The 24,857-nt window shown below is 40.0% G+C and overlaps 1 protein-coding gene across 1 annotated transcript; it reads right to left on the reverse strand.

Annotated features, from left to right (window-relative positions):
* Positions 1-358: 358 nt before the first annotated feature.
* On the reverse strand, positions 359-24,317 carry tlcd2 (TLC domain containing 2). The gene is made up of 4 exons (XM_071497268.1): positions 22,449-24,317; positions 21,945-22,027; positions 19,191-19,273; positions 359-4,463 (listed from the first exon to the last, which is right to left on the reverse strand). The coding sequence occupies exons 1-4, from the start codon at positions 22,625-22,627 to the stop codon at positions 4,083-4,085; spliced, it is 726 nt and encodes a 241-aa protein (XP_071353369.1). The 5' UTR covers positions 22,628-24,317; the 3' UTR covers positions 359-4,082.
* Between the last annotated feature and the right edge of the window lie 540 nt (positions 24,318-24,857).

Genomic DNA, 24,857 nt, shown 5'->3' on the forward strand with positions numbered 1-24,857 from the left:
TGTTTTGTGTCTCCCTGCAGATCCTGGTATAGGTGGAGTTAACATTAGCGCAACTGAATGTACCTCACCAGTTCATCCAGAAAGGATTTAGGATCAGCTGTCCCCAGTTTCTCTCTCTCACTCCATCACTGGATCTCCCTGTGGCACCACATGGTGTGGTTTGGTTGTACTCTTTACATTACACCACATAACCCTACCTTTTTATACATCCTCTCACTAACACCAGTGATCTACTGCAAGACCATTTCATACATTTAGTTAATTTATTCTGTTTCCATTTATGTACAGAAATGTGATGGATTTGTTCTTCCAAGTACAGCAGTTGTGACCGTCAGTGAAAGGAAAACACTTCAACACATCAATTTCTTCGATCTTTATTTTCACGTAAAACAAATATTGTTATTATATAAACATATAAATGGTAGTTTTAATTACAAAACAATCTCTGCCAAAACATGAAAAAATAAAATTGTTATATTTACACAAAGACAAAATTCTGCGAAACATGACAGTTTGATGCTCCGAGACAGCAGATGATTTTGTTTTCAGAACCTCAGTTGGTCTCGGTTGCTTCACTATTCCAGATTTTTCCCCTTAATAAAAGGGTTTATCAGTCATTGACAAGCTGCACAGTATCAACAGTCTTCACTAGTGTTACGAATTTCAAATGTTAACAATGGTCAATATTTCACCAATCACCAGATAAAGAGAAGTCTATAAATTAACAAACAAGGAAATAAAACAGGTCTTACTAGTTGGTTGTGATAATAGAATAATCTGGTAATAGAGCTAATTAAAAAAATTATGAAGACGAATGCAGTCAACCATCATATTTATCGTGTATGATGAGAGTATGAGGCTGTGTGGCAATACGAGTTCATAACTGCTACCACTTTCTCTGCAATTACACCCTGACATAATTTTCCTTGTGTCCACTATCCAACATATAAAGCCATAGTATCATCCTGTGGCCTTTGGACAGTCAGGTTTCAAAATCTAAGCCATATAGGTAGCAGAAAGAGTGGGAACTGGAGTGAAGAGAGCAGTACAGTAACATGTTTTTGGACAAAGGTCCCTCATTGCCACGACATTTCTATGAGGAAGCATCTTGACTTGGCTGCTATGTTTTTATCACAATTCCTAAAAGCACACAGCAACATAAATGAACAAATCTGGTATCATACATGTATAATTCCAATAACATTACGGCCTCATACAATACTTTCACAAATACAAGCTTGTTTGTTAGAAAAAACTTCAATTGTCATAAGTTGTCTTCACTACAACCACAAAGCTGCCCTAAAAATTTGTAGAACTGGGGGGGGGGGAATGCAAATCTACATTCACAATAAAAACTCAAAAAAGAGAGATACTCTTGATCTTTAAAAAAAGGCAACTGGGAATCAGCCACAGCAACAGTAATTCAAGATCTACTGCCTTCTTCCCAAACAGTGCTGTTTGTTTAGTGCAGTGAAGTCTGGATTTAATGTGGACAGAGAGTTAAATTTGTTGACTTTGTTTTTGTCACTTAATCATCTGCAAATACACTCATCTGGCAGTTTATTAGCTACACTGAGTTGAAACGAATGCAGTCTAATACGGCAGTTCAGCAACAAAGCCTACCTTCATGAAGCTTATAATGTCCGGGTTTTTTAAAATGGTATTAGAGAGAAGTTGATTCAAATGTGTGATCATTTCGGACGATGTTTGTGCTACTGTTGCACTGCATTGCATCATTAACGAGGTGTTTCTGTCATTTAGCCTATTCTCAATAACATAAATGATCATGAAGTTGAATCAGCACGTCTCTAAAACAATTTCAATACAAACTGAATATTATAACCTTAGTATTAGTTAGCGAGGCGTTGCTGATGAACTGCTATCTGAGTGTTTACAGCTGAGTCTAAATTTAACATTTAGGTCTGATGTATCTTTTGAACTGTAGCTAAGTATGTTTTAGGGCTTCAACCTCAACAGGATCAAGCTCATAGACACTGGGTCAAGAAATTTGTAGCTGGAGAAACCAAACAAAAAGAAATCATGACCCAAAGTGGCAAAACGCCCCACAACATGACTTACACAATCAGCCTCACTGTGATCGACTGTTTTACACAACAGGCGAATTCATTGAACACTCTGTTCATTTTTATCTTTAATCCACACCTTATTTTAAGTACAAATAAATTACACATATACACAAATTAATCCCTCAGACAATGAATGTACACAAAAAAGCAACAACACAAAATATGAATGGCATCAAATATTTTCATGCCATGTCAGGACTGTGATGTTATGATGCGAGTTGGAAGAATAGGCAGCTGTGTAGCAGCTGTGTATATAACAATTTGCTGTATTCACAGATCTCAGACCTGCTTGTTCCAACACTGACCCCGGGAATTACTCTGCATCTATCCGTGCTGATTGGCAACTTCAAATTAAAGGCAGAATGGCACAGATCTACAAAGATGTTACAAGATAAAGACACCCCTGGTGGTCTTGGCTGTGTTGAGGTCACTGAGGTGATGTTAAGGAGTGTGCTGTCCTCCATAGGCTAAATGAAGAATAACAATTCCTGCCTGTCTGAAAGCTCCTACTGCAGAATGTACACTATCATAGGACTCTATAAAAATACATACAAATCATGAAAATATTCATGTCACTTGGTAATACAGCACTAGCTACTGTCATTTAGCTTGGTTTGTTTTTTCTTGTCATCGTACAGATTTCAAGTGTACTCAAAAAAAACAGCAGCCAGTGTGTTGGTCTGACAAAGACCAGTGATGGACACTGATGTCACTGGTGATGGCTGCTGGGAGGTCAGGTGGCACCCTTTCTCCCTTTTGCCATTGTAATTTATCCATGACCCCGTCAAATCAGAATCTACTCAATTTAGTTTTGTTCCTCCAAGATCTACAAACGCAACATCGTGGTTGGTGGACAGTACAGTTTTGGCAATCAGATCTGAGGGGCAGCAGCTGTTTTAATTTTTACATTTTCAGGCTTATACTATCAAATTAGCATGAAATTAAAGCCTGCTATGACCGATTTACCGCTTTCTTCATGTTTTGTGATTTCTTTTTCCGAGTTGTTTTAATATGGTTTGACAAAGCCTGAAATGGCTGTAACTATTAAGCGGCTAAATATCATGCAGATTTGCATTGTGTCAACAGAATAAAATCTGCTTTGTTTTATTTAAATGCCACTTCAGAGTATTTAGCATTTATTCATCATCCGAGTACCCTCTTCTTTCCATAGGTGAGGATTGGCATTTGCAGGATTTCATTATTCTTTAGACAAAAATGTTCTTCTTATATCGTTTGTCCTTATGTTTTTCTTCTCTAATAACAAACAACCTGCCAAACACTGACAGTAAAGCTTGTTTTAGAAAGAGGCAAAAAACTGTTACAAGCTTTCTGAGGTAGCAGGTGGTTTCTAGTTGAGGACATTTGGTGGAAAAAAAGAAGACATATTCACCTCTGTTACACAACAAAAGGGTTTGGATTCCACTTATTTTTTACTCAGTGGTAAATAAAATTTATGTGACATTTTTAAATAACCCGCAAGAGTATATACGTATATTATATACAATATGTATATTATATGGGTGTATATATGGGTGTAAGAGGGTTTGTTTTACAAACAGTGCATACTCATTTACTATAAGCTACATTTTTAGAAAAGATTAAGCTGAAACACCCTGCGGGACAATAAGGCTTTTGGTGTCGTTTTACAGGGCTTTGTATTGTTCATATGAAGAATCCTCCATCTACCATTAGTGAGTCACTAATGGCACTTAAGGATGATAAGGTTGACTGGAGCACACAAGCACAGAAGCCGAAACTGTCAAAACTAACTAACTTTCAGCATAATGGCTGTGTGTAATCTGTGTTTGGAATGAGGCCCGGTGATTACACCTTGTGTGGACTTAACTGTGTACAGTATGAGAGAGAGAAAGATCCCTCTGTTTCCCAGCTATGAGTGTGCAAAACGGTACCAAATCTCAGCCACAGAGTGTTAACGTACAGCAATGAGTGTGTTTATAAATCTAATCCTTCTTATGCCTCTTCCTCCCCTTCCCTCTACATCTCCTTCTCTTTCTTTGTCTCCCGAGTGCTGCTCTTCAAGAAGTCGCTCCTGAGCAGCCGATAGAAGAGGACAATATTCATGGCCGTCATGATGGCCATACCCACGCTGCCCAGTGTGTAGGCTAGGAGGGGCACCTTGTCCCTGTTGAGCACCAGCCAGCGGGTCATCCACGCCAGAGTGTTGATGCGGAACACCACGTATGTGCCCAGGTTGATCATGCTGTTGACCCGGTACAGTGTACCCGTGGCAATGTTGGCCATACGCAGCATCTGCCTGAGGTGGAGGAACACAGAGTTTATCTCCACCAGCAGGGCCACCACAGCAAAGCCCACATAGCGGCACGACAGAACAGAGAGGCCAAAACAGGTGATCACCTACAGGAGAAGACAATGAGAAAGAAGTCAGGGAGGAGGAACGTTACATGCTGCATGGTTATGACTAACAAAAAGAACGGCTAAAATAACAATAAATAAATAGCTACTAATACATTATAATTACTAAAGATCCATAAGTGGTTAAGAATAAGATGTCATCTCTTTCCAAAAAAAACCCCAAAAACTCCATCATCTGATTCTATTGCCAACGTCCGGTAACAGTCTTACTGCAGAGTCTTAGCTTTTCAGACATATCTTTATTTAGGAAACTAGGTGTTTTAAATTCTACTATTGTACTTTACAGCTGGACTAAGTGACTGAGTAAAAGAATAAAATATAGCAACAATTTTTATGTTGATATGGCTCAGCACAACAGTGTGACAGTACATCAGTGTATCTCTCATAACTTTAAGGTGCTGACTGAAGGTTATTTTGGGAGGAGGTCATTTTTCGTGTTTCCACCATGATTTGTTATGTGCTCATGTCTGGATGCTTTCTTTCACCCTTGACAGAATTTTACTTGTGTCCATCTGGAAGGACACCACTCCCATGACACATTTCTGCTGAGCAGTGCTTATAAAAGTCTGTGATGTAATGAACAGATAATCTCCACAAGGTGGCAGCAACATCATTCAATACCTGTCTGAAAAAAAAAACACAGACAGGCAACAGATCCTGTTTTGCTGACATTACACTGAAGTGTCAGGGGAAACTATTACATACAGTATCTGATATGTTGAGACAGAGGTAAATGCTGCTAACACACTCACAGCAGCTGTGTTGCAGGTGTAAAATCTGGATGACAGAAATGTGTTTCTACTGCAACAAGCTGTTCGTCCAACTCTCCACAGGAGCCGGCGCCCATTCACACCACCACATTTTAACAGCTTCATTCACACTCAGAGCACACTCACGGTGCAGCTGGAGGCCAAACTTTGCTCAGACAGATTGTCTTTTAGTTTCAGACTTGTCACCACCTAAGCTGCCATGTTTATAAACCAAGAGAGGATTGTGGCAGCGACGGGGAGATAATGAAAGAAGGACATGACAAGTAGAGAGCAGTCCACATTAAGTCAAGTCTTTGGTTAGTTAGTACAGGTCATGGGATAGACTATGGTGTGAGAGAATGACCTCTACCATTAGTCATGGCTGAGCTGGAGAAAATCTTTTGTGCTTGTGTATGTTTTGTGTGAGGTCACAGGAGCAAACAGTCAAGTGATGCGTTGTGGTGGGTTAGGCAACAGGGCATGTGAGGAAAGTCAGCAGTCCACTATGCCTAACTGGAATTTTCACAATGTAGCCGTGGTAATGTTAGTAACTTTGGCTCAAAAAGGTTCAAAAGATTTCTTCACTGAATGGTTTATGGTGGAATTCAGCCAACACAAGTTCCTGGTTCACAACAAATGACATGAAACTCTGGCCATTCATTTTCAAGATGCCCTGTCATGGACTTAAGTGTCAGTCAAGGGGACACTTAGGCTTGTTAAGTGGGGCTAAGGGCCACTTAGTCTCCACAGATAATCCTCTGGGGACCATGAATCGCCATACTAAACTTAATGGCAATCATACCAGTTTGTATTGACATATCTTAATACGGACCAAGGTGTTGCCCAGACAGACATCACCACCATGAGGCTTCGCTGCTCACCATCACTGCAGCTGGACAGTGATTTTAGGGTTGACTGACTCACACCTACACACCTACACACACCTCGAGTAATCACAGGACAAATCAAACTCTTCACCTGTTGTCAGGCAATAATGACAGTGATGACGAACAATGTTGGTGCACAATTACAGTGATGACATGGAAAGCATTGTATTTAGCAGCACAAACACACCGCCTCATAAAAGTCAGTGTGTTGGGAGGGAAAACAGTTACATCAACAGGACAAAGAGCTTTTAAGTACATAACAAAGCCACACACACACACACACACACTCACAAATGTGCGAGATCACATTGCAGTGTTGGTCGGTCATTCTCATGTGAAATTTTTTCTATGGAAGGACAGGTGCCAGGTGAGTCTGAAAACCTTTGGATAAACAAGGTGTGTCATAACACCCAAAAAAAACACAAATAAAATAGAAAAAAAGATTTTAGTGATCATTGCATTCAATATAATTGTAATGGACGTAAGCACCTACCACTCAGATATTTTTTTCTGTCCTTGTTTTGGTTCCGAGAAAATAGGAATTAATAATAAATGTAATTTTTGCCAATATCACAGATGTTGCATTATCTGCCAAAGAATAATAATTTCTTTTTATAGCAGCCTAAAATTCCACCATAATTCACCACTACAATTTTACAACGTTTTTACAAAGTGTATAACTGTGGAATCTTTAAAAGCACAATAAAGGCAATCATTCAAAGCCCGTTTTTGTTTTTGGGTTAAACTGATTGATGTGAGATCAAGAATCCCTTATTTGGGACAAAAACAAAAACACAGTCATGCTGAAGGACAATATGTTCTGTTGTGAATCCACCGGGATGTTGTGACAGTTGTGATATGGCACAGACGAAACACCAAAATACAGCTTCTTGTCATTTGGCTACACAAGATTCACAGCGCACCTCGGACCATTTAACAGCTCACTGGTAAAACTAAGCATCCATGAACGTAACATACAGAACCAACTAGACATGTCAGTCCCTAAAAAACACACACGCCACCTCACGCTGAACATGAATCATGTTTTTAGGTGGTTTTCAACAGGTATGAAAGGCAAGATATATATAGCAGTGAAAATATACATGCACTCACTACTTTTGTTTTACAACCACAATATCTGTAGTAAAAACAAAATGTGGGTGGGTCGTGTAAGTGTGTGTGTTATAAAAAAAACAAAAAAAACAACTAGCGGTCTTTAGCCTGACTCATCTGAAGTCTAATCTGATCTGGGAAGATAAAACACAACAGAGTGGAGAAGGGACTGGGGAAGGTCAAACAAACCGTTATACAACTCTCAGATAAGATGATGAAGACGGATTCAGTAACAAAGTCTATGCAGTGAGAAAAGAACGTTGAAAACAAACCTTCCAAGGGACTAAATGAAACAAAATTGTAGAGGAACTGGGAGTGAATCACAAATAACATAATTTAGAAATATCTTTTTCTATCTTTTTTTTTTTACATTTAATTTAGAAACAAATTGTCACCAAAACAAAGAGTTAAATCAGATTTGAATAAGACAATATACATTTAACAGAGCAGGATCGGTCAAGTAGGACTACAGTTTATTTGACTTTATTAAAGGAAATGAAATGAAATCATACCAAACCTCGATTACATATGGACACTATATGACATGCTTCCTGAGGTTTCTTAATGTGTAAACGTGATATTGTTGTGTTCTTCCTTCACGTGTATCTAGTTTTATGGTGGTGCTCTCTCTTTTATTGGTGCCTGTACATGTTATATCAGCGAATGACAGTTACCTAATCTCAGTACAAACATTGTTAGCAGAGCAACTCTGAGGGCCACTATATATATATACAAACAAAAAACACAATAATGTTGAAATAATATATATATTTAACACCTACACCTCAGTAATACCTTTCAAAGCTTGCAGCAGCAAATGTAAAAGTGATGAACCATGAAAAGTTGGCTAGACACAATTGACAAAAAAGCCACAACGTGTTCATCCTCCCAGTAAGATGACTGTGATCCCTGATCTGACCATACCAGGTCATCATCTGGTGACAATGACCCCATAGCTCAGCAGCCAACCAGCAGCTGGCCAAACCTCATCCTGGTTGCTTGGGCGTTGAACATGGATGGGGGCTCATGAGCCAGCACCCACACCCTAGACTGCTGTCAGCACCCCAAGCTGTGGGGGAAATCACAGTAATCCCCCAGGCCCTGGATCTATCAATGATTCAAATGATTCAGCATTAGCTGGATTTTCCCTGCTAAACTCTGCTGAAGCTTGACTTTCACATTCAGCAGCCCAGCCAATACTGTCCAACTGGACTCAATCGAACAGACAGACATATAACATATGACACCTGTCACGTCACTGCCAACTTCTTTTTCCAAGAATGAACTTTCACTCTCAACTTTAACAAACACGAACAAGACGTTTTAAATGCTCAGAAAAAATAGAAATTCAAACATCTTGATAACTGAACAACCTCTACCTGCCGAGGAGATTATGTGATACGATCAAAAGCTCCAGAGCGCCTATTAATGGACCTTGTTGTGTGATTGTTTTGCCTATGACTGTTTCCATGTTTAAGAACTTTCAATCTCAGCTCCTTAATTATGAAACTGTCTCACGTGGCCTGGTAAGCTCAACAACCTGCGAGTGTGGCCATTTATTTTATGAGGACTGAGGTGGGTGGTCCTTAGGTTTAAACAGGACAGAAGAAGACAGTGATATTTAACCTTTGGACTGCTCTTATATACATTAACCTACTGTTATAGCCACCTGTGTAAAATCCAAGCAAAGGGCTGAAAAACAAGGTGATGTGGGTGTTTGTTTCCTGCATTGTCTCCCTGTGGGCTCAATTAAACGTTCTCTGCACTGTGGTAAGGGACCTTCTCATCCCACTTTCAGTGGGGGAAACACTGGGTGCAAAGTTGGCAGGCAAACATGGCAAATGGTGGTATGAACAATGTGAAACCTGACAAAAAAAATAAAGAGGCCCTGGTATCTATTTTCTGTCGGGTCAGAGGAAACAATCAAACTGATCACAGGTCAACAAAAAAGTAGGGTAAAGTTCACATGATAAAAAAAGTTTGTGTCAGTGTGACAGGTACTGAAATGTTTGTGCTTTTAAAATGAGCCAATCAGTATTCAGAGGGTAAGCTGACACAAGGACAGATAAAGCTTAAAAAAGAAAAAACAATAAAGGTTACACCTGAAGGGTTGAAGTGAACTGCATCTTTTTTTTTTTTTTTTTTTTTTTTTACAATTTCTTGAAAAAATACTTGCTTCCATGTGGCAATGCTTTTGTGTCTTTACCGTTTCATTTTTTATGTATGTGTTTGCTGTTACTTTCTCCTCTAAGTATTCTGTGAATATCTTATGAAAATCTGGCAAAAGTATCATTTTGCATCTGCACATAACATCAAAAATTGAGGGACATTCAGTCAGAAGCCTATGGACATGGGACGCCAGGATCTAATCATTAAACAGTTGTAAAGTTATGTGGCCTTTTACGTGGCTGCGTGAGTATCATTATTACACTGTGTAGTGTTGCGTTCCTCCCTCTGTCTGCAGGATCATCTGTAGTCTGCAGTTAAAGCTGAGGGTCACTGGTTGATGTGGTAGCACCTGTTCAGCCTCTAGGCCAGCCTGCTCTCAGTCTCCCCCTCTCTGCGCTAAGTTCAACGTCACCAGGTTTTGGTTCTTTTGACCTTTTTTACTTGTCTTCAACACTCTCACACATACATGCACTTCTTACACTACTGATGCAGCACTATCCCTTTAGTAAATAGCCTTGCTTTTTTTATATAAATCTTGGCTCATCGTCCCTCCCTGTCAGAAACTTTGTGTTACAATAGCCAAAGCAGACATAAAGGTTAATAAGGCATTCCATGTCAAACCAGTTTCCCTGCCTCTAGCTGAAAACTTGCTAGCTGGCCTTAGCCAGTGGAGAAGTTCAGTACCAATGCTGCGCGTTACAATGGACAAAGTGAGTGTTGAATAATAATCAGACCATGTGGGAAAAAAACAAGAAAGAGGGTGGTGCAGTAAGATGAAGAAGGTCATTAACCCATGAGGCGACACACACACACACACACACACACACACACACACACACACACAATCCTAAAAAACATGCAGTCCCTAGAGTCTCATAGCAGTGGGGTCAAAGGTATTGGCAGATGTGCTCTAAAGAGCTGGGTGGAGAATTTAGTAGCTACAGGCCTGGTGGCTACTGTCCAGTTCAGCCCCAAAAATAAGAGGCCTCCAACAGAGTGTGTGGCATGTCAAAAAGTGCATGAGGAGAAAAACCAAAAACAAAGACATTTTCACTTGGAAAACAGAGGCTGTCATCAAAAGTACTGTGAACCCGTAGCCTGTGGCTACTATGGGGAAGGGGTATTTTTTTCTGGCTTGAGATCACCTTAATTAATCACTACTGCTTTAAGTAATAAAAAAGTGCTAAAAGTATTGTTGAAATATACAAAGAAGAAGGTAGGCACACTACAAAAGACCCTAACATCACATACATTATGTATTGGCATCCAGGACAACATTCTTTCAATCACAGAAAAGCCTCTTAGTCCATCAAGGCAAAATCTGACACTGGCCTTCAAAATATAAGCCGGCTATGTCAAAACATGTCCTTGCATCTTTGCCCTAAAATATGGTCTTCAAAGGAGTCACAAAACACTACAAATTTATTTCACAGAGACTACTGGGAATAGCCGAAAAGATAAGCAAACTGAGTTCAACTTTCAATTCATGGCTTGTCTGCACATCAATACTGTCATGTGATGGTGGAACATTCAGAGATGCATGTGTGGACCTGACAAACAGGGGCTGGAGCTTTACATTTGAATTCCCATGTAATTATCATAATGTGTGACTTTATTAATTATTTCTGCCTCAAAATTTCATCCATTTTTATCCTCTTATGATAAAAGCACACCCTAACACAAATGCATCCCCTATACATTAGTCATTAAGGGATGGGAAGTGGCCTAGTGAAGTTGATGGGGGAGGATACTAATAGGAAGCTCAACCGAGAGATGTTAGCCATCCGGTCATAGGCAGACCAGCAGTGGGTCAATTAGAAGGTGGGAGGGTCTTAAAAAGGCTCAACGTCTATGAGAGAAAATGGAGGGAAGGATGTTTAGCGTGGAAACACGAGACAGTAATTACCACACCCACACACAAAGTGATGGTGGTCATAACAATTATCATGAGACATGCGTTAACTCCCGTCAGCTGACAGAAGCACAGCAGGCCTTGCTGTCACAGACTACTGGTAAGACATTCGCAAGATGTCCCCAAACACAATTACTTAGGGCACAGATAATCAATTCGCACTGTGTGGGTATTTATTTGTATTATTTGTGTTCAAGTACAGGCTGAGGAGTCTTCTTCCTCATCGGCCTGTGTGACTGTTCATAGGTGTGTTTCAGTGAATCACTATCACTTAATGTATTCAGGCACTGGGTGTGATAGGAGGAGTTGTAGTTTGCATTGCCTTGAGTGTACTTTATGTCCTAGCCATTACCTCACTTCTCAGAGTGGCCAGTGAAAGATAAAAGACAATGATGGCTTTTCCAATGCATGTAAATGCCCATTAGGACCAGGAAGAACCAGAGAGCTCTTGAGATCTGATGACATTCCACATTGTTTCAGGGCTGCAACATCTTCAGCGTTGTGATCTGAAACTGGTTTGTTTAATTTTATTTTATTTTTCTTTGACTGCAAAGAAAATCGGAAAAAACACACATTACTTTAAGGATGGAACAAATCAGATATATCAAATATTCCTAAAGGAATAGTTTGGAGATAGTTGAGAAATACGCTTACTGGTGTATTGGGAAAACAGCTAGCCTGGCTCTGGAAGTCACTGTGCATAGCCAAGAAAAAGTTCCATGTAATAACTCCACTGTAAAACCACAGCATGTTGTTTTACCATTTCAGTTTTGGTGAAGATTAAACAAATGGGATATAAAATTTTCCTCCCTAAACTTTAGAGGTCCTACAGGGCAGATGCTGCTACCTTTGGACAAAGCTAGACTAACTGTTTACTGTTTGTGCTAGAGAGAGAGGCATAAATTGTCTTTGCAATTATAGAAAAATATCAGTAAAAGCCCTCATCATGACAAAACTCCTGACAATTACTGTAGATATCTCAGGTTTGCTGTGATGCATAATAAGAAAAAAAAATACTGACATAGTTAACTCCACTTACTACAAATGTTCAGTGCGAGGTTGTTCCTACGCCGTACTCTCACATGCTTGCATACCCACCCACGCTGCATTTGGAAACATACGTAAGTACTCTGGTATTCTGACAGCAGCTGGATCTCAGCCAAGTTTGTTCTGTGTTTTTTATATGTTGTTCCTACTTTGCCCCACCTTGCCTTTCAGCAACGACAGGTAGTGTCAACTCCCCTCTTTTTTCTAAACCTGATGATGGATGGGTGTTTCTACAAACAGCATTCCTAGTTGTTATGGCAACTGTGAACAAATGCCACCTCCTTTTTAGTGCACTCTGCTTTTCCAGCCTTTGGAAAGCATGGCACGTGTTTGTACGAGTGTGTGGCACGATGGCTCTTTTCTACGGCCTACCTGTAGGCTGAAGAAAGTCATACTAGTCAGCTCTATTCAGAGTGGATAAGACGTGCATCCATAACTGTGTGGATTTTCCTGTTTGCATTAGATGATTCTGAAATGTTTCTTATGCAAAAAACCAACAGAGAAGGAAAATCCTCAATGTGAAACCATCATAACCACGAGGGAAAAAACCCACACACACACACACACACACACACACACACACACACACACACAAAATAATAATACTGGAGCGCAGAGGCTGTCATTGGTTTGTATCCATGTGAGTGGGTGGTATAAGCTGCAGAGAGTAGGTGGATCGGGGCATGGGGGAGACGTTTAGAGGTTACACAAGGATGGGGGGGGGGGTCTATAACAAGGCTGCCTGCTTGATATATGGAGTGGAGCTGCAGTGCAGAAAGGTTTTGAGGGGGTGCACACATTTGCAGAAGCCCTCTCAGGAAAAATTAGGTTTGCGCCGTGTGTGTGTGTGTGTGTGTATGTGTGTGTGTATGTGTCTCTTTCTTGGGAGCCCTTGGTTCATGTGTAGACCAGATGTCTGTCCTCCCGTCTGTGTATACACAGAACGGGGGGGACCTCCTGGGGTTCCCCACCAAAGACTGCTGAGAAATACACACACATACATCATGATCTTTGCCCGCCAAAACTCAAAACACATTCCATTCTCTATTTTGCAATATGTGCCTCTCTCCATTTTACAGGCCATCATCATCCTCAGTATGTAGCATGACATTATTGTCTTTATATCTTTCGAGGCGTCCTCACTCAGCTAACTCTGCGTCCAGCAAAAACAGTGGACGTTCCAGCAGCTCATGGTTTGCAAACATGATGGTGACACTGGAGATTTTAAAAAGTAACACTTGTTCCATGCATGTGGTTTGTGACACCCAAGTATGAGTCACAAAGGGGGAGTGACAGAGCCCACAGATTGTGGATGGCTGGAAATATATCTGTGGAATCACTTGCCAAAACAAAAACATACCATACAGACCAAATCAACTGCTGCTATAAAGTATCAAGAGGCCCTAGCTGTTTTATACATGCAAAGGACTACACAAGGGTATATTACAAACCACACTCTACAGCTCTAATTGACATGAACGCTCTCAGTAATATCCTTGTTGATGTTATTGTCAACGCAAAATTGAACCATTGTCTATTTGCCTGTACTGCTGTCACATTAGGCTGCTTGTGGTTCACAGCCAGCAGCTAGTGGAAGAAGTAGCTGAATCAAAGTAAAGGGAATTGAGAGAGCTAAAGACAGAAGCAGACATCCAGAAAAATCAGGTTCCACAGAGCTGAAGATGTGTAGAGTGACATATGGTGTCACACCAGTGACAACGTGGCCAACAACCAAATACAGTATGTTCCTGCTTCCAAAAGTGACATTCCCTGTTGACTATGTGAGGCAGCTTCACACCCCCTCCACAAATATCTATTTTCACGTCTGGTAAACTGGGGCAAATTCCTTTCATATCTGAGGTTGGTGCAAGACGTACCTTGAAGAGGAAAAATGTGACCGAGATTCAACTGGAAAAGGTAGCAAAAATGAGCTAGCAAATGATGTGGCAAATATGATTTCCAGGTTAAAAGGACATCATCACGCAGACACATGCTGCTGCTTCAGTTATTAAATCTGCCAATCAACTGGATCCCTTATATTAGTTCCTTGACAAAATACTGTATGTCAGTCACCAGGAGACATAGGGAGGTGGAGATAAAAAACATTTTTTCAGCTATGTTAATGATGGCAGCTCTGTGCAATGCTTTTTAGTAGCTAAACAAGTAAACTTGTATTGGTAGAAGGAGCAATTACATGAACCACACACAGAACCTGTTTGCAAAAGCTCCTCATCCAGGTGGAGAGACCTTGAGCAGATCTATGACGAGGATTAATTCCCAAATTCTAAATCCAGGTATCTAAAGCTGATGCAGATGAATCCAAGCAGGCTCAATGTAATCACTGCTATGGTGGCCTCTGTTGAGCTTTAATACTTAAAACCTGGGTGCTCTGTGATGATGTAAGCTGCTGTTCAGAGCTATCCAAGTTAATGGAAATTTTCAATTTTTTGAAATAGCATAAAGCAATTGAGAAATTAAATTCTTTCCCCGGGTGTTACGAAATCCTGTCATTCATCATTTAAGTGTGTGAAAGAACAACTTCTGCATTTAGGTATAGATATTCAATGGCAGAATAAATGTTTAACAACTGAGATCCATACAAGTAGCACAGTGGGAAAAACATTTAAGGGACTATATACATACTACTTTAAATATGAAGAGCACAAACTTGCAGAGCAGATGTGATTGGAAACAGTACGCCGATTAACCTGTGATGCCGATTCACTTAAATGGAGTGTTGGCCTTAGCCCATACTCAAAGATAATTTAATTCTGTCTAATGAGAGAGGGGTGAAAGGCATTTAGGGAAGGAAATCACAAACATGTTGCACAACCTAAATCCCTGTTAGAGGGCAAGGAGAGAGCAGAAGGGCAAAACTGACCCACTTGGTGTTTCCGCTGTTTATTATCAATGGAAATCTCAAAAGAGAACATTGGACATACAGTTAGTTACATACTTTCATTCTTCATGGGAATAAATTATCTGCCCTTCTACCTCTGCTTGGCATCCTTCTTTTCTGGCTCATATTTTAAATTAAAAGCTCACTATTTCCAAGAGTCAAGGGCAAACGAGGCTGAAACAGACTAAACTGTGGGATTTCCTTACACTGTCCTCTTTTCAGCACTACATTTAACAGACTACACATTTGTGATTACTTTATACAAGTCCCGCATGTTATATTTGTTAGATAGTAAATAAATACGTATTCAATCTCCTAAGAAGAAGGCATCCCCTTTCTTGCAGAATTATCAGGACTTCCTGTTTTCCAAAGGAAGCACAAGGTTATGGCTGACAGGATCTCATCAGGCATGAATGACTATGACAGGGCCTTCACGTGTCTCAGACAGAAGTAAGAAGCTATGTTCTCCCCTTGACTCAATAAGAAGGGGGAAAAAAACTTTCCATGGAATGTTTGACTTTATTATTTCTCCTGGACTGCAACAACAGGGATCAACAAAACTCGTGTTACACCACATGCTGTTTCACTATATGCTTGTACAACAGAGAAAACCCTTCATAAACGATTGCAGAAATGAGAAAAAAATAATTATATGTGCATTTGAGCAGACAAACCATAAGGAGCAAGTAGGGGTCAAAACTGAGCACAACAGGAGAGGAGAAAAGGGATGAGACAAAAAGTCTGAGTGAGTTTGTCAGTACAAACAGGCCTGGGCAAGAGACATTTAAAAAAAAGCCAATATAAACGCTTTTGGCCATTGAAGAAACTTTTGACTACAACCTGCATCTTCCCTCAGAACCAGTCCTGTAGCTTCGAAATGTCACGCTGATTTCATTTTAATGCTGAATTCATTTTAATGCTGAATTCTCTTATTTATAACCTTAGACACTAATTTGATACCAATACTAAATTGCACTGACATTACTATGTACATTACACTGTACCAGTACATTATGTACCAACATTTTGACAGGTCTGACCACAACTGTGACATTCAACATTTAGTTTTACACTTGTTGTCAGAGAGCAGCAGCTGAACAGCATGCAGTGTAATGGTCTACAGTCATGATTTGCCTGTGTAGTATTATGGTTCACATCTGTCAGCATATGAGTCAACAATAACACAGTTTATATAATCAATTGTTGACACAGCTTTCAAAATCTTCTACTTAAGAGACACCCCTTATGCATTTTGTTCAGATTCTTTAATGTCATTCAAGTACCTGGTTTGTTTAGTCACTCATAAATGCTACAAATGCTGCAAGATATGCAGAATATACTGTATAGAGATGTTTGCTGGGTTAGCAGATATTAACAAAAACATGTACTGTACTAAATAAATCAAAGTCAAGTTGTTATTTCCAATTTCCTCAAAGATGCTGCTCTCTTCAAGCATATCATTACCTCTACATTTTAGTTTGCATGTGTAATTGACATTTCATGACATTTGTATGTCCAGCTGGTCCTGCCTGGTTCAGTGCTTGCCCACTGGGAAAACTCCTGAGACCACAAATGACCAGTGTGCTTGCATTAGCAAATAAAGCCCTGATGTGGTCTTGCTTTACCCTTCATGTACTTCTAACAAAATCACCTAATTTGTGATAGTTGATAGTGTGATAGAAAAATTATGTGGACAAGATAGCAGAGGAGATGAAAGAGGGTGGCCTTTTAGAAAGGCACATTGAAATCAAGGAGTGAAAATCATTTAAAAGAATCAAAATAAGTCTTGATGCAATGGGGAAACGAGGGGAGTGGAGAGAGAGTCAGCTAGTGGAGGAGCACAAAGAGCCATGTGAATGAGAAAAAATCTCCATCCCTCCCACACTCCAGTGACAATCTGATGCCAGCTGGTATGGCCAAAGCACCCATTCACTAGGCTTCCAGGAAGTGCAGGAGAAAAAAAACAAAAAAACAAGACTGTCTGAAAAAGGGGGATAAGGCTATCTTCTATCAAAAACTGTTAGGATTTTTGCCACCAGCAAACAAACATATTGTCCTAAAACTGGTTCCCACAAACTAATTTGAAATGAGCATTTCCACCACTGAAACACTGTGCATCACCTGGAAAAAAACTGATTCAGGTATGTCTTTAACTTTGTTTAGAAACAAAAGACCCATGTCAGAGGCTGGTACTATCAACACCTGGCTTAACTCCTTGGCAACCAAAAGCATCATGACTAGTGAGGACATTGACATTTGAAACCATACGAAAACTGTAATTTGGCCAATGTTTTATTAGAAAAATTACACACAAAGTTAACGCTCTCCTGCTCTGTGTGTCTTTTGTTTTGTTATTGTAGAGAGCAGCAGCCAATGGGGAAACTCCAAGTCACGTGGCATTTGGCTGACCAATGTTGGAAATATGGTCAGTCAGTCAGTCAGTGAAATTTGTGATTCTAGGCTGGCTCCGCTGTTGCAGTTCAGCCAAAAATATACAGCTGGAAATGAGCACAACAGATAATAGGCCCCCTTTAAGAAGTGATTCAATAAAATTACAAAAACGTATTACATTTTTACTCGTAACATTTAGTGAAACGAAACGATACAGTTGGGGGAAATGTGCTGACACTGGTGTAGCACTCAGTGACCACTGTGCTTGATGTGAATTTTTACTCTCCAACAACCAACAAAGGAAATCTCGCAAAGGCTCAACATTCTGTAACTTATTGATTATTTGATTACGCACATTTTATGGAATGTGTCATGCTGGTTGTTATGCCACATGTTTGTTACAAGGAACTCCGATATCTTCTCATGAAATTAAACTACTAAAACCAGTTACCTGTATCAGTATCAGCCTCTATGTTGGCGTAAAAGTCCCCAGTTTGTTTGTGTGAGAGAGGTATTGAACAGAGTTTTGTATGGGAAAATATCTACCAGAGAGCACATGGTATATCCATGTTTTTATATTAAGTATGTTTATACAGCCATTTTAAATATGTTTTTCTTGAGTGGAGCAAGTTATATGCTTTTTTCTTTATGCACCACAAGCCACATACTCTGTGACCTTATTTCTAAATTCTGCATATTTCATAATGAAAACTTTACTGTGTTAACACCTAAACACACGTATAGATCATGGCTGTTGTATGGTACAAATCAACTCCAATTCTGTCAGAGACAACTCCAATAAAAACTTAAGCAAACAGGGCTCGTAAGCTGAGAAATACACAACAATAACAAGAGCAAGAGCTTGGCAACAGAGAGGAATACACATCATAAGCAACGTCTTGGATGTAGGTCACACAGCCAGAAGCAGAGGGAGAAAATATTCATTCAGGATGTAGTTATGTATTACATCTTCATTTCCTTTTCCATGGTGTTTCAAAGCAGGAGTGGGGGAAGGGTTAACTGATCTGACCTGCTCCTCTCTCAGGAAAATATCTCTGCCTGCTGAGGCTCACCATACCATGAGGACGACGAGGTCTGATGGGAATCTACTACAAAGTGTTGTGTGCTTAAGGGGATAGCAAAAGACTGACAGAGTCGGGTGGAGATCATCCTTCTCAAGGCATGAAAGAAGTCTGAATGCTTGGCGGGAGGGGGGGGGGCTGTCACACTGGAATGATTGTCTCTTTGTTCCTCCCTCACTTGTTCTTTGTATCTAGACAAGAAAGACGGGTATTTTGTCTTTCCCATGTCTGTGCTTGTGACAGGTGTGCTGGGGTTTTGGTGCTCGAGTTGTCTTAGCAGTAGCTACTGTGCACTGAATTCATGAGGGTGATTGGTAAAGCTAGATGATTTCTTGTACAGATGTAATGATTAGATAATCTCCTGTCAATGATGGTCAAGGTGAAATATCTTTGGCCAAAATATAAAATCTTGGACCGCATCTTATTTTTTAACTGTGAGCGTAATGCTTGAAAGACCTACCACGATGTGATGAAAGAGGAGCTCCCAGGACTGGCTCAGCTTCTGGTTCAGCACCATGTCAAAGAAGTCATAGATGAAGTAACCTGTGGGGACAGGCAGCATTTACCCAGAGTCAATGCCTCGATGCCATTCTCAGGTTAAGCAATTCATTATTCAACCAAAACACAACAGATTCTTTTGACACGAGCAGCCTGGAGTTTATCAAGTGTGTCAGTTTCCTGCTTCCATGACGACAGTGATGGCAACCAAGATGTCTCTTGGAGAGGGGCTATTCATATCCACCACCCCCAACCCTTCCCCGCCACCAGCTGTATCCATGGTGACAGCTTTTCAGAATGCTGGAAAAATAATGAACTGTTGACGATGGCGGATGGAGGGGTGCAGTGAAGCTCAGGGATTTGGTGAGGCTGGAATTAACCCCATTATGTTGGAAATTTCATACCAGGACCCTTCTGTCGGTGTGATGACATGTTTGGGTTCGTCTCACCATAAATGTACTTGCTACCAGCCACGGCCAAAATATTTATTACAAGATTGCTATCAAGCATTTCTAATTGTTTTATTTTCATAATCTATTCTGCATAACAGTTCATGTTGTTTCACAAGAGCACTGACAATGGACAAGGGAAACTCTTACCCAATGCATTATTTTCAACAATAGCTTTTCCTCATAAGAGGTTGAGTTTGGGTCAAGTTTTGCCATGAACAGCCAACAGGAGCATGTGACAAGTGCCTGTTCACTGACATCTCTTATCTTGCCCTTTTGCTTTCATAATGATTCATTATTATCACTCAGTACTGTATGACACATGTGTATTCCAAACACACAGGTGGAAAGACTGAACGACACAGAGAAAGAAAAACTGATCCTGTTTTTTTTTTCTTTTGCAGATTATTCTTCTTATATTCTGCAAAAATGCCATCATGCCATTGCGAAGCCCTGGCTGAAGAAAGCTAATGTCCACACTGAGAACAAGGACATTAAACATGGCGTGACTTTTCACTTGCTGTCACTCAATGACTGTATAGGACAGTCAGTGGATGAAAAAGTAGGTTTCTAGTGAGGTAAGTGACCCATTTACACAAACATTTCTACATTCAAGATCCTCTGGAGTGAGACTCCTGCATGTTTACATGAACGGGGAACTCCTCTCTGAAACCAGTTAGTCAAACAAGCGGGTTTTACACTGATGCATGCCACCACCATGACTGTGGTGGAATAATCTGGCATAACCCAGTTAAGCATGAGAAATCTGATTAAGACATCTGGCTTAGTCTGATATCAACCTTACTGCAGCATGAAAACATCTTCCTAGATGTTTTGTTTTTGCGGTCGGTCAAAACTTGACAGCACTTGATAGCATTATGGGTACTTCCTTATGCTATATCAACAAAACACACCCACAGCGCAATACTTATTATTACTATCAGCATGCCTTTTTTCTGTAGTGGAGGTAACTTACCACCACAAAAACACCTCAGGTAAAGAGAATTCATCTTTAAAACTGGTTATTCATTGCAACATGGAGAATGAACCCCAGAGTATTGTTCTAGGCACTGGACAACGTCTTCATTCAGCAAGCGGACAACCATTTATGGTATGTCACTGCGAGATTTGCAGCGTGGTATTCCAGCAAACTGGGCTGAATGCACAAATCTGGTGCACAAAGCTCCTCTCAAAACTTTCTGAGGCCTTAGTAGAATCATACCACATTTCTGGTGGGAGGGTTTGGGAGAAGCACTCCACTTAAATTTGCATAAATGACTCCCCTTTCCGTTATCACTGGCATCTGAAGAAGATGGTTTGCATAAATCAACAGACTTTTTGCGCATTTGCTGTCTTGGTGATGTCACATGCATGTACAGGGTTACGCCTGGTGCCTGGGACCGAACATAAAGCCCCCCATTGATCTTCATATACTGACACTGCTCCTCGCTTTGCCAGTTTCCAGGGCTGGGCTTCCTGAAAGAATGTCAAACATCCTGGGAATCCTTGGGGAACCCTTGTTGCCCAGCACAGATCCAATAAATTCGTGGATTTAAGAGCTCTCACGTGCCTCTAGTTTCTCTAGACTACTGTAAGGATTAATGAGGAAAAAGTAAAAATGGCGTGAGTTGCTATTTTAAGAATGTTGGGTAGCATGTGCTCTTAGATTTGAGAAATCATAAGGAAATGAAGCAAAACCTTATTCAAAGAGTAGGCTGTAGCCTGCATTATGGATTCTAGGTAGAAATGTCGTGAGAAAAAAACAGAAGTGAACTTAAGTAAAGCCAAAATGAACAGAGTTAAATTAGTGGGAGAGTACAAGAGTGCACACTAAATACACCCACATTTTTCTTATTGGAGAAAGTTTGCTCCATATTTACAATTATAGGCGCAATAAATATTAACTATGTCAGTGATGTGATGGAGTACACCAACATGTCAGAGTATTCAGAATGGCACTGGTGAGTAAAAAAGCTGTTTACCATGTGTGCCCCAGTCTTACAGATAAAATGCTTTACATATTTGCTTCAGGTAATGCAAACACAGAATTCCATCCAAGTTTTCAAAATGAGCTCTTATCTAACCAATGAAACTAATATTTGTCAAGTTAATACTTGTATGGTTAGAAACTTTCCTGACAACATGCAGGAAATTGAGAGTAGTTCCCTTAAGATGCCAGCACCTGTGTGTGCACTTTCCACTCAACTGGCCCATTCAGACCAGGACACAATTAGTAATTCTGCAGTGAAGACTCCGGTGCTACTCACCAATAGAAAACGACACCAAAGCATGTGAAAAGACAGAGTGAGTTTCTATCAAATCTTCGGCCATCTGTGGGTGCAGGAAAAAGCTGAAAAGATAAACACACTAGTTTAGATAAAGCATTTTAAAGTAAGAACAAAAAAGTTTGTGGAACTTTAATTGGGAGTGATGTCTGTACAATTAATCCGGCCAACTATCTCTACATTAAAATGACTCAGGTTGCCAGTGCCAGTTGTAAAATCCCCACTGGATCATCCCTTTGAATCTACTCCCTATGGGATTATGCATCCATGTGGAAGATCTGGCCAAGCAGTATCACAAAAGTCATATTCGACGATGGATAACAAAGTCAAACTAAAATCAAACATGAAATGAAGTAGATATACATTTAAATTAAATTTTAAACACAATGGCGCCAAAAGTCAACATGCATTAATGAACACATGCTCGGAAGCTAAAAGAAATTTGAAAAAAATACTAAATAAAAGTTGTTATTAGGTATATCTTACCAAAGCACGGCCCATATCGCAGTGATAAGACTGTGCACGAAGGATGTGGCGATATTTCTCCATTTCCACGCATTCCTGCAGGCGGTCTCAGGCATGGGGAGTTTACTGACCCCGGCGTTGACAAGTCGGAAAAACCCGACGGAGCTCCCAGTGGTTAAAATCACTGAACTCAACTCCATGGTTGAAAATGTTTGTCTAGTAGGTGAAGACTTCACAGGCCACGCGTGTCCCCAGTGTGAGCGGTGTTTAAACGCAGCGGAGCCTACGACCGTGGCCCAGACAGATGAACGACTGCGGGGCTTCTTGTTGGCGACGACCGAGACAATCACGTTAACATACCGGTATATTCCCAATCAGGAACTGGCTCTCGTCAATCAAAGAAACTTGTGGGGGGGAAAGCGTGTTTCTTTCACGGTTACTGTGCTAAGAGAGAAGGTAAAATGACTGACTTAAAATGATTTACCTCCGACTCGTAACGGATGTTTATGATGTTTTTCTTTGGTGATCCCCCTAAAGAAAGCTCAGTGGTCACAGGTGTGACTGAGAGATGAAGCCCCGCTTGCAGTTGTGAAACCGACCTGTTGTACAACCTCATCCCTGGCTTGTGTAACTTTTTGACATCAACAGAAACCAAACAACGGCGTCTCCCCGCCCTACTACAGAGAGGCGCGGCCAAGAGCACGTTTCATGGGCTGTGTGACGTTCAGGCGCCGTCGGAAATATCTCATTCACTGATTAAAAACACATCTATCATCTATCTGATCTACTGCACCAACACCACAAAGTGACCTACATTGAAAAAATATATAAATACTGGCAGTACATAAATAATTTTACAGCTGAAGACGTCTCCTAATCATCACAATCTGACTTTGAAAAGCTACTGTCAAATTTGGAAACATTTTTTCAAATGATTTGTGCAATTGACAAAGCATTAATCAATGAATGCAATTCATGTGTAACAAAACTCAGTAGTTTTGTAGTATCAACAAAGGTGTGTCTGTAATCTTTTCTCATTTGTAGTGTTGTTAATTTAGATTTAAATCAAAATTATGCCAAATCTAGGCAAGATTTACTAAATTTTAAAATAAAGTTTTGGCTGAAAACCTCATTGTGTGCCACCATAAGCACAAAATAAAGTAGTTGTTCATCAAGAAAACATACCACTAAAAATAACCCTGTTAGCAGTGTAATTACCTCAATGATTCAATTTTCATAATCACTATCAAGATTCACACCTGAAGAACTGCAATTATATCTGCTGATATCCTCAGTTAGAAACGAAATTGGACATGTTTTTTTAAATAGACCCAACAGCTAATGGCCTAAGGCACTTCCACGGATGACGAGGATAATAACGATGGATTATTATTATCAATTATTATTATCTCAGTGCTATTTGATTTCTAAGATGAATCAAAGTATATTATGTCTAGCAGAAGCGCCAGAATGCACAATGTCACAGGAATGCACATGTCAAAATAAGATGCAAATTATGAGGAGCACTTGAAAAAAATACACTGCTTCTAAACCACCTCATTTGTTTACATTTATTGGTATAGGAGCTTATTACACATGTAAATAGATATCGCGAAGGACTGATCATGGTACTTTGGTTTGACACACCATGTATTACACAGTGGTATTTTTGTATATTTTAACCGGAAATCAAAACTTGATGAATGTTTTACTTTTCACTGTTGTTTCATTCAGAGAAAGTGACCAAAGCAGCGCTGTCCTCATTCAAGCCGCAGCCTGGCTATGGACATGATGACACAGCGCCACCATCTGGTTAACACCACATTAAATAAAACCATTTGAGAAGCAAAGAGGGGAAGTCACTATCTTGTAAAAGTGCTAACAACTCACAGACATCTGAATGGATAACAAATGGCTGGGAGCGTTTTATCATCAGTGTATTGTATTTGATGAGACAATTATATGTAAAGTCATGATATGCAAAGTATTAGTAAATATATCTACTCTATACATGTAGGAAAGTTCATTATTTCCCTCTGAAATGTAACCTATGGTATATAAATATAAAGTACAATTTTTTTTTGCGTTTTGGTTTCACAAACCTGAAGTTGTGTTTTAAAGCGTCTTCTAGTCTAGATTTGACAAGTCAAAGATTAGTGGGGTTTGGTCTAGGCCTGGTCCAACGCGGCCAGATGTTAAAAAATGCACAGAAATCTGTCTTAAATAAAATAAAGTGGGTCTCAAACGTAACAGTGTTTAGGCTTTAACTTAAATGCCTTCACAACACTAAGCAATACAGTTTCCCTAAACCCTGAACTGCTGAATCGAAAACGAACTGCGTCATCATAAAACAAAATACTACTATACAAATACCTATAAATTGTACAAGTACTTGAGTTGTAACTTTTTATCGTTAAGCTAAAAAATAAA

This window comes from Trachinotus anak, unplaced genomic scaffold (assembly GCF_046630095.1).
Source record: "Trachinotus anak isolate AG129_WGS33_773 ecotype Australia unplaced genomic scaffold, CSIRO_AGI_Tana_v1 ptg000014l, whole genome shotgun sequence".
Taxonomy (NCBI): Eukaryota; Metazoa; Chordata; class Actinopteri; order Carangiformes; family Carangidae; genus Trachinotus; species Trachinotus anak.